The sequence below is a fragment of the Colossoma macropomum genome, unplaced genomic scaffold (assembly GCF_904425465.1).
Source record: "Colossoma macropomum unplaced genomic scaffold, Colossoma_macropomum, whole genome shotgun sequence".
Classification (NCBI taxonomy): domain Eukaryota; kingdom Metazoa; phylum Chordata; class Actinopteri; order Characiformes; family Serrasalmidae; genus Colossoma; species Colossoma macropomum.
Genome location: NW_023494790.1, coordinates 30,185,535 through 30,196,572, shown reverse-complemented (window position 1 = coordinate 30,196,572; position 11,038 = coordinate 30,185,535). Strand labels below are relative to the sequence as shown.

Below are 11,038 nucleotides of genomic sequence, written 5' to 3'. Positions count from 1 at the left end.
CACCAGGAGCATGTGGAGGGCAGGACTTTCCCCGCAGACAGACGCCATGTTGAGCTTTATGAGCTTTCCTATTCATATTTCCTTTGGCAGATACTTGAAGTAAATGGCTCTGGTCATGTGGCTATTTACGGCACGCACATACAACTGTTTATAAGAAATCAAGGCAACTTAATTTAATTCATAGACTATCGTCCAGTAGGAAACACATTTATTTTATGCTATTTTATATAACTCACATGTTCACAAGTTAATATGAATTACTTTATAATCAGTGGAATAAAATTTCCACTGATAAACGTCCACTGACGAGTCAAATTTATCATAGACAAAGTGGGAAATGTATGAAATACCAAAGTAGTTATATCTACACAAGGTAATTGAGCAGACACAGTAAAATTCGATTATAAACCATAATATTGACGGTATCTGTCTGAGAGGTAGAGAGAATCTAGTACCTGGCGGTCTGCTCAGTGCACAGCAGTGAGTCTGGGTTGTTGGTGTTGGCCAATAGTAGCGCAGGAGGGCGGGGCTTGTCGGAATACGGGTGGGAAATAAGAGAACCCCGCGCCGCTGCCACAGCGCTTACACGAGTCGAGGTTTGGACAAACCATCTCACATTGTAGGTTATGGTGTCAGAGAGAGAGCAGCTTTCAGCCATTTTAGCCGCTGTAAACTGCGCGCATCCCTTTGGCGGACATAAGAGGGCTGTTTAAGAAGTGCAAAGGTAAAACAAAACGCGAATTTTGGATTTATATTCATACACGACAAAAGAGACACCCCAGGCTTTTGTGGTGACAGTTTCCTGTTTTCTATGTGAATTCTAGCATGTGCTAGCCTACATGTGACGACGGCAGCAGAGTGAGAGATGCGGAGTATGGGACACACGGATTACCGGTGAGTGTTTGGACATCATTTTCATTCTCTGCGTTTTCTTGACCCGTTTTACTTTGACGTAATTTTATGGTCTGTGTATTTACCGTCAGTTAAACTGGCGGAATCCTCCTCATTCTTTTGCATAATTGATGCGAAATTTCCAGCGCTGCTTTCTGGCGCCAGTCTTTTTACCCATTAGAGTTTGGGCTGTCATTGTGGGTTTTAAGGCAGAGGCGTAAACGTGTAGACAGACATTTGTCTGGACTAGCACTATTGATTTTCCAGGCTTTTTAGAAAATGCTATGGGTATTGACCTCTCGATACAGTCCGTCAGTTTTCTGCGGGAGTTGAGAGAACAAGTGCATCTGTAGGACGTGTTATGGCAAACTAGTCTGAAATCACTGAAGTCAGTCTCTTTCAGGCTTATATATTGGGCCATGTGTGGAAATCAGTGCAAGGTCTATCAGATGTGAAAGTATGACTCAGGACACAGTGATGCGGATAAAGTTTCCTGTCATTCTAATGTAATTTGCACAGAGTAATGTCCTTGTATTTACAGGTAAATACAAGTTATTTAATGAAGAGAACTTCAGGACCTGTATTACTGTGTTAGATCTTAATACCTTTAAGAGTGCTATAAAGAGCAAAGTTCATATCAGTTTTTAATGCTTGCCTAGGCTGTGGTTTTGTTTACCTACCTCTCAAGGTATGCTGCACAACCACTTATTGCTCCGCTCCTGTGTGTATGACATTGCCTTTACTCTCCTCTGCTTCTTTCCCCAACCACAGCAGAGTGAACTCTGTGCACCCTTGAGCAATTCTGATGCCATTTTGTATTTGGCAGTCATTATATATTGATGCTAATTAATTGGAAGTTAAATAGCAGTTGACAAAAGCTATTTCAGTGTACAAAAGCTTCTCACTTATGCTGCCATATGGCTCATAATTTCTCTAATATGCAGTATGCTGTGTTTGGAATTAAGAGTTATTCAGTGGCTAGTTGATTTATGTCAAAATAGTGATCTGTGGACATACAGTACTGGGCAAAAGACATCGTATTGATATTACTCATCATTTGTTTAATTTCCATTTAAAACTTTACACATTTTTCAAAAGATACTTCTGGGGGTATTAGATATAAGATAATCAACGTTCATAAGTGTGGTGAAAGTCAAAGAAAAAAAAGTGAAAACCAGGAGTTTCCAAAGCAAGTTATAAAATGCTACAGACATACAGAGGAAATCTGACTCCTAAATCCATTCAAGACCTGCTAGACCTCCAAAACTGCCAACATGAAAGTTTTTTTCTTTGAGAGAGAGGAGAAAATTAAGCACCACACTTGCTTAATCTATGAAAAAATCCACAGGTGTTTCTGTCCATTTCACTCTGAGACAACTGAGCGCTATGGGTCTGAAAGGGTGTGTAGCTGTCAAGAAGCCATTGCTGAAAAAAAGAAAATAAACAAAAAAGAACTGACCACCCTAGAGTCCAAATCTCAACATCACTTACTTGGGGGATTACTTGGATTATGAAAGAAAATGCAACCCACTTCTAATATTGAACTTTGTAAGTGTGTAAAAGTATTCATGCAGATTTCTTTGAAAAACAGAGAGCGAGTCTCCTGAAAGGAATGGGAGCTTTAATAAAGGAAAAGGGTGAGCACACTAAATACTGAAAAACTAGATATTATATGTAGTTGTAGAGGCTTCTATGTAATGTTCTGTTTTTTATGCTTAAAAAAGAAAAAAACTGGAACTTAATGGCTGTTTTGACTGAAAAGTTCAACGAAGTGCAGTCTCAGATTTTGCACAGTACTGTATGGATATGTTTTATGTACATATAATAGAACAAACAAAACAGCAAGCCTCATTCACCAACCATTCTTAAGAAGAAGTTTTCTCTTAAAAAACGCTCACGCAGGTTTCACAAAGATTCTGATATTCACCAGTGTTTTCTTATTTAGGATTTATTCATAGGTAATAACAGAATCTACACACACTCAAGAGCAAACAGTTGTGTGGTTGAAGAACAGATCAGGAATCTGACATTGACTTTTTCTTAGGACCTTTCTCAAGAATGAGTTTCAGATTTAACTTATTGTTGAATTAGGTCCATTGTTTGCTGACGTTGAAAAACACTGTAGATCTCTTTAAAGATTTTGAAGGTTACGGTCTGTCAAAACCTTTACTGCATATAAGTGACGTTATACGACTGTGTGTAAATTGCAGCTTGCAAATAGAACGGCACAGTTTACGTTCTCCACATGCGCGCCTGACTGGTAATGAAAAGGCCTACAAATCAGATATGCACAGCACTGAATGTAATTTCACAGCAGAGATTGCTCAGTGTTAAATTACACCTATACTTCTCCTTCACACTAGGTCCTTATTTTTACTGTGCATCCACTTCATGTTGCCATGGCAGCATCAACCTGAATATCATGATGTTGGGTGGCAGAACTGTTCAGTGGCCTCTGTGGTAAATGCGAAAGTGCGGCTCAGCGGCAAAAGCCGCCTCATAAAGGGAAAGTGTCTAATGTCTGCCTGAGCTTTGTGCTTTGTGCAAAAGCCCACCAAGGTTTTTCTTTTTTTTTCTTTTTCACAGCTAAGATATTCATGACTCACCATATTTTGCTGCATGGTTACAAGCTGTCATAGCAACTGTAGCACAGTTTTTCTGGACTGAATAGCGGCGCGTTTAGCTAGTTGGGCCAAATGTAGCAGGTTTTAATTAATAATATAATTAATAATCTCCCTGAGGAGGACATACATGCACCACACGTTGTAGCCTTATAAGTGAATTAAGGCAAGATGATGGAGACTAAAGTAAAAGACAGAGAAGACAGTGCCACTGCTTTAGCAGGCTACTTTCTGTGTTACTTTGACTAATTGGAGGCAGAGTTAGGCAGGCAGAGAGAAAGGGCCACGTTAGCACAGCTATTATGGCCATATCGACCCGGCGGCCTTGGAGCAGCAGTGATGCGTGATGTCATTATGTCAAAGCATTTTTTTTTCTTTTCATTTTCTTTCTCAGCGTGGAATCATCTCAGGAGATGACAGATGGAGACATCAGGAGGATTGGAGCCTGCCAGCCTGCATCCTAAATACGCCATGGACCAGGAGTTCAGCTTTAGCACCTTGGTGAGTAGTGGTGGGGGTGGGTTTGGTGGGTCAGTTTTCTTTTTGCGAGCGGGGGGGCTAAGGCCTGAAACAGCGTTCTCTGACTCACTCCCATTAGCATGCTCAGTACAGCTGCTCTGTCATTCACATCCTTCCATCCTGAAGTGGCGGGAGAGAGCGGATGTAAGCCCCCCTTCATGCTTTGCTTCCCCTCTTCATGAATAGATGATAATTAAAGATAAAGACAAAGAGGGTGTTATCGTCCTTTTTTGCCTCAATAAATAGAAGACCCCCCATCCTCACTGAAGAACAATAGTGGAGCTTGTTGAATTAGCTTCGATTAAGTTCTCCATTGCTGTTCATTGTTTCATGCAAAAAGTGAAGCCGGTTGTCAGGTCCACTGAGCGTCGCCCGCTGACTAGCTCTTTCTCCAGCTCCTCACAGCCCCGCTGAATGCTGATAGGATGCCCTCTTTCCTCTCTGACCCGTCAAAAGGGGCTCTGTTTGGCCATTAGTATGGGTGCCCAGGGCTAGTGCAGTGGTTTCCGGTCACTTCCGCCTCTCTCGGTCCTAAAGGAACACTGAGACATGAACACAGCTAGTGTGTGTGTCTGTATACACGACTGTTCACAGTCACTGTTGGAAAATCACTGTTGGGGTCACTGTTAGGCCTTTCACAGTTATTACATAATCGCCTTACCTAATCGCAGTTATTTGAGATGATGGCAACTATTTGAGATGATAGCGATCATTTTATTTGTTAGATTTCACAACAATATTAAGGTGAAACAAACAAATGTGAATAGACTGTGGTGTGTTGAGGCAAATAAATAAATAAATAAAAATGTAAATAAATTCAGACTGGATTAGTTTTATAAGGGGAGGCGGGCTGATGCAAATTTTACTTCTGTTTCTCAGTGATATTAGTCCAGCTGTAAAGCGCCATTTCAGTCATTTTTACCAACAGTGCACTCCTGCGTGACTAAACATTCCAGCGCCTTTTACACTCTATAAAATGAGCGGTGGTAATAACCACGGGTTATATAAATCCTCTGTGAATCAAGTAAAAACTATATCATCTACCGTGGAAAAGGAGTTTCTTACGTATGGTGGCACATGAAGAAGTGTCTACTTCTGTTTTCTGTGGCTAAAAAGTTGATATGTTCTGTCATACCTCAAGTGTACAACATAGAATATTAAAATGTAAATGTTACAGAAAAAAGTTCAATTTCATGTGGTGATGACTGTGAATTTCAAAGCTAATGATAATGCTAATGACGCTACATTTACTCAAGACAGTAAGATACGTGGTTTGGGTGAGCAGAATATCAGCTTAATTAAATGGTTTCACATTTTCTACTCTTTTCTGGAATGCAGGCAGTTCGTAATTCGAGTAGGCCCTTCCATCTTTGTCATTTATAAAGAGAATAAATATTTAAAAATATATATAAAAAAAATTACCCCATGCAAATTGATCACGAACATTACTGACATCCTCATTGCTTATTCCATAATCACCACTGGAAGTCAAACAAACTTAAACCACACATACACCTATTTTTATTAATAAGTGAAAGCATGATAATAACGTTCCAATCTGCCTTCAGGATGATTTTTGGAAACAGTGAACATCAGCATGCAAATAATAGTCAGTTTTGTTCCAAAACGCAGTAGATCACTTGCAAGACTTTTCTTTTTTTCATGATTACATTGTTATACTCACTGTCCTAAATTATTATAAATGGAAATACAATATTTTGGAGTGAAACTCTTCATATATTTATCATCTAATAGCTTTTGTTGTTCCCAATACACTTATTATATTGAATAAAACACTACATAACTAATGTGCCTTACTGTGTTTATCTCTCCCTGTGTGTTGTAGAAGAAGCTGGCGGCTGAGCCGGACTACACCGACGTGACTCTGCCGGCGGTGGAGCGCGTGCGAGCGCTCAGTAAGATGGGCTACAACATTGAAATTAATGAGGATATCACCCCCCGCCGCTACTTCCGCTCAGGTGTGGAAATGGAGCGCATGGCAGCCGTCTACCTGGAGGAGGGCAGCCTGGAGAATGCCTTCGTCCTCTACAATAAATTCATCACGTATGTCTACTTACTAACACACAGCTTTCTAAAACCTTTCTCTCTACAGTATCGGCATTAAAACGATTATTATGGAAAAATTGTGCCTCATTTGCCTGAGAAAGCAAACTATAATGCGCCGTACTGTTAATATGATACACAATACTCCAGATTGCAGTACACATCTGACAATTTATCATATATAGGGTGTGGGTTAACTGTGGCTTATCATTATGCAATGTCTCTCCACTGTTCCAAGAACTATGTTTTAGTGTGCAAAATGGTAATACCAACACTGGGCAATAGCTGTAAAGCTGAAATTGGCTTCTTTTTCGGCAGCTGGAATTTGGTCATTCTATGACAGTCATTTATGCTTCAGGATGAACTGGTCCACAGGCCGAGTCAGACAGCTTCTCAGGTGATAAAAGAGGAAGCGTGGCAGTCGGTCTGGTGTCCGTGTTAGGCTAATGCTAATGCCAAAAGACCAGCCATTTCTTCATGTCTGCTGCCTTAAAAACAAAGTGGACTACTTCAGTAGGTGAACGAGGGTCTGCTGTTTTTCTTTTATTTTCATTTGAAATGTGCCTGAAACATTCTTGGCTCAGCCACTCGGCTAAATATGCAAATGTTTTTTTGTGCTTTTTGTGGCAAACCAGTATAACGGTTATGACAAAAAGCATACCTGAGAAAGAATTTCATGTGGTATTCACCACTACTATTAACAGATTTAGAGATTTGTTCCAAAACGCATTACACCTTTTATTTTTTTTCCATGAGATATGTTGTTGGGGGTGGGCTTTACACATACAGGAAATATCAATGCTGTATTATGACTGATAACACATTTATTAGTGAAAGAATTTTGCCTGTTATACTAGTTGAGCCATCTTCTTCTACAATATGGCGTTTAGGTTTTACAGTGTATTAAAAATCTGCCTGACCAATCAGAGCAACATGCTGACTATAAAAAATGCAGAGGTTAAAGAAATTCTGTAGTGAACCAAAGCTGAAAGGCCGGAGAAATACTTGCTCAAGGACTCCTATTGGCAAAGGTCTCACCCTCTATGCCATACCAACCTATGAATTCTACCCTGTGTGTGCGCGTTTTGGTCGTGCTGCTTAATAGAAAAGCAAAGGGAGAGAAACTGAAAAGGCATATTAGTTAGACTTACTCAATTAATTAGACTAGTTGACTGATTGATTAATTGCATAATAGTTTATATAGATTATTGAATTAGTCATTAGCTGCCGCAGTAATACACACACAGCTCTGTGAGCTCAGACTTCAGTTCTTATGCTCCGGCAGATGATGGAGGAAATGGGAAAAGTTCTGAACTCCCCCCAGCTCATACATTATGCATCATGTGGTGCAGCTAAAGTGAAATGAGCATGATGCAAATCAGCAGTGACAGCTGCGGAAAGAGCAGAGAGATGGACTGAATCGCTTGTGACGAAGACAGAGCTTTGAGTGATGGCAGGGCTGACGAGGGCAAAGTGAGAGGAAACTGCAGAAGGCATAATGGTTTTTTGTTTAGTCGATTGACCGAACAATAATCGATAGATTAATCAATAACAATTAAAGGAGAATTACACTAATTTTTCAATAATTTTACATAATTTAATATGATGTGAAACACTGTACAGATTCTGTTAACTGTACAGAAACATACTGAGTCAGTTTTTTTCCAGTGGTGGTAATAGTAACCAGGGGTCCTCTGGTTTTTATATATATTGTTAATAATGGTAATATAGTGGCAAAGCCAAAAGAAATAACTCTTCTGGGGTGACTATTTTTGCTTACCAAGCCTTGCATTCACCTCTCCTTCATTAATGTATAAAAAAAGTCATTTTAGACCAAAACCTTCTCGCAAAAATTTGTGAAACAGACACGAGGCAATATACCCAAACATTTTTTGTAATAGCTTTCTCCAAGGTAGACTTAACAGACATGAAATGCTTTGGACATGATCTGGTTCCTATCACCACCACTGAAAAATTCTGGCTTAGTAAGTTTCCCTAGAACTGAACATTTATATCATACTCCTCTGAATGATATTATTTACATCCTGTTTATTGAATTATGCATACATTTTGAAAAATTGAAAATTGCCTTTAACTGAGAAGTAACGTCGTATGCTCAAACACACCTGATTCAGCTGTTATTTACCAGGTTTAGACAGTGTGTTTGAGTGGAGTAATCACCACACTGAGCTATACACTTTCATACCAGCGCAAGAGATTACATTATATTATACACTATATAATTGAAACGTAGTTTGTAGATGTGAGCAGATGCATATTGAATTTCAAAGAGATCCTTTTCATGAGCATAGAGCCTCTTTGATTCTTTTAGTGGTTTTTCATGCACACACATTGTGTTCCCTGCTGGAACTAACAGCTGGCTGTTGTCTTTGTGCAGTTTGTTTGTGGAGAAACTCCCCAGTCATCGGGATTACCAGCAGTGCAGCGTCCCAGAGAAGCAAGTGATAATGAAGGTAAGCCCCTGGCAGCAGTGGTGAGTGATGGAACCCTGCAGTAAATCTCATTAGCATCATGCTTCATTAGCCAAGATGAAGACACTGGCACACTCACTTGCATGAAAGCAGGAGAAGAGATGCCTTTAGTGTATTTGGGCTATCCTGTGTGCATTCCAGTCTAGAAAGATAGGCTCATTGTGTGCCGTAAGTGTCACTTGAAAAAGCTTGAGTTTAGTAGAATAATCATAATCGAACGTCTGAGTTTCTAAAGCCCCTCCCCATTGGATATGACCTGGACCACTTGTAGAGGTGGGCAATATGATATGGTATCCCTACTATGTCATAATATGCTACAACTTTATGTATTATAAAAAGACAGATTTAGACTAATTATAGGGAGCCTAGAAACAACAACGAGTGTATAGTAGCTGCATAACCTGCACAGTAACAAACATGTCTTCTCATTATGACATTTTATTTTATGATTTTTTGTTTGTTATTTTATTCTGAAATAGTTTGTTATTGCAACTGTTAAATTAAAAAAGTTATTATAATCCTAGTTTTTCATAGCTTTTCAAACATAGTACTTCTGCTTTGCAGCTGTGCTGTTTGTTCCAGTTTGTTCTCAGGAAAAAATCTGCATGAAAGTTTAAGGTATTTAGAGACGTATGACGTGTTCCAAAAAAGTCCCACAAAATCTGACTTTACAGACTTTTCAGACTTTACAGGGTGGTTCACAGAGCGCACAAATACCATATTTTAGTGTGTTTTTTTTCCCGTCTGACTCAGTAATGCTACTTTTTTCTTTTGTTAACAAAAAAGCTTAAATAGTGCTGCTTTAAATATCATGATACGTATCATCTTAAAATATCGTAATGTTATATTTTTTGCTTTATTACCTACTCTTACTCAGTTACTTTTTAATTTATCTCTCAAAACATTTTCTTTCTGTCTTCAGAAATGAGACTCAATAAAGCACCATCCATGCATTTCTTGCTGGTATTGATTTAGTCCTCCAGTGCACTGTGCCTTTATTACACAACTTTCATTTCTGCCTGTTGCCTGTTTGTAGAAATTGCAAGAAGTGGCTTTTCCTCGCAAAGATCAATTGAAGAAACTCCTCCATGAGAAATACAGCAAGGAGTACAGTGAATATTTGAAGAGGCAGGTGAGTCTGCAGGGTCCTGCAGTACACTCAAACAGATTAAACCGACTTTTTACAGTCAGCTATTTATGGCTCTAAGCCCAGTGTTAGTAAACACCTTTGCATCAATGTTAATTACAAACACAGATTTGTATCCGTGTCTCTTAATGTATTGGGAAAGCTGCAAAGGTGTGATAGCTTTTGCATACAGACTCAGTCTGTCTGTGCATACTTTGATGTGGGCTGTATTTTATGTTTCAGTGTACGTGTGTGTTTGTCTGTGTACGTGTTCAGTACAAAGAGTTACAAGTACAAAGACACAAAGGCTACATGTTTTATAAAAATGTGGGGGCAGATCCATTTCAATTAAGTGTGTTAACTTCATTGTACAGTTTTCACTTAGAAAATCAACAAAAGAAAAAGAAACTTTGAATATTACAAAACCTCCAAATAATCTCTAAAATAGTAAATTCACAAAAGGAGTAACTTTATTAACTTGTAATTTACCAAGTAATGCAAGTTAATCTATCTATCTGTCTGTCTGTCTGTCTGTCTATCTATCACAGATTATCACATTAATGTCTTATTTGCTCAAATTGGCCCCTAAAGATTCTTTTCCATTTAAAAAGTGCCACATATTATGTTATACTATGGTTGTATAAGTGGACCAAAAAAGCTTCGCAGGTCCAGTGAGAGTAACAGTGGCTGCATGTTCCAACCAAAGAGTACATTTATTATAGGTTCCAAGTTCTCCATGATAGTAGTCTCTCGTGTTCGTTCATACAGCTTGTGGATTCTTGTTACAGTGGAGGTTCTCAAGCTTTATAATTTGCTGTTGTTTTTGTTAGTTTGCTGCTCATTATCCTGACATTGAATAAAAACAAACCTGTCTGTGTATATGTGTATCCAGAGCCAGCCTGTGTCTGTCACCATGTGCGGTGAGCAGTTGCAGAGGCTGACTTTGTTGGAGGAGGAGAGGCAGCGCGTGGCGCAGCTGCGGAAGATGCAGCTGGAGTCAGAGCAGTTCCGCTACTTTGAAGATCAGCTGCGCAGACAGGAGCAGGCCAACCGCAAAGAAGAAGCCACCCCCAAAGTGCCTGAACAAACCGACGGCTCCTGCCTGTCCCACACCACCAAAAACCATGTGCGCCTAGACCCCAAACCGCCAACACCTGCCCCCAAACCAGCGGCCACCTTAGCGGCAGTTCAGAGTGAGTGAAGTGTTTGTGTTAGAGCCAAACTGATTTGTGTTAGTGTGTGGCTGTATGTGCTGACTCACTTGAATTACACACATTTTTCCAATCAGAATTTTTATTACACACTCATATACTGTGATAAAGAGT

General features: G+C 39.5%; 1 protein-coding gene across 1 annotated transcript in view; it reads left to right on the top strand.

The window, feature by feature from the left end:
- The first annotated feature begins 591 nt into the window (after positions 1–591).
- stambpl1 (STAM binding protein-like 1) overlaps positions 592–11,038 on the top strand; it is a 23,719-nt gene continuing 13,272 nt past the window's right edge. Inside the window, exons 1-7 of the mRNA XM_036573016.1 lie at positions 592–724; positions 825–894; positions 3,907–4,013; positions 5,878–6,095; positions 8,494–8,569; positions 9,624–9,719; positions 10,606–10,906. Coding sequence (XP_036428909.1) covers positions 3,933–4,013; positions 5,878–6,095; positions 8,494–8,569; positions 9,624–9,719; positions 10,606–10,906 — 772 coding nt within the window. The 5' untranslated portion in view covers positions 592–724; positions 825–894; positions 3,907–3,932. The remainder of the gene's footprint in view (positions 725–824; positions 895–3,906; positions 4,014–5,877; positions 6,096–8,493; positions 8,570–9,623; positions 9,720–10,605; positions 10,907–11,038) is intronic.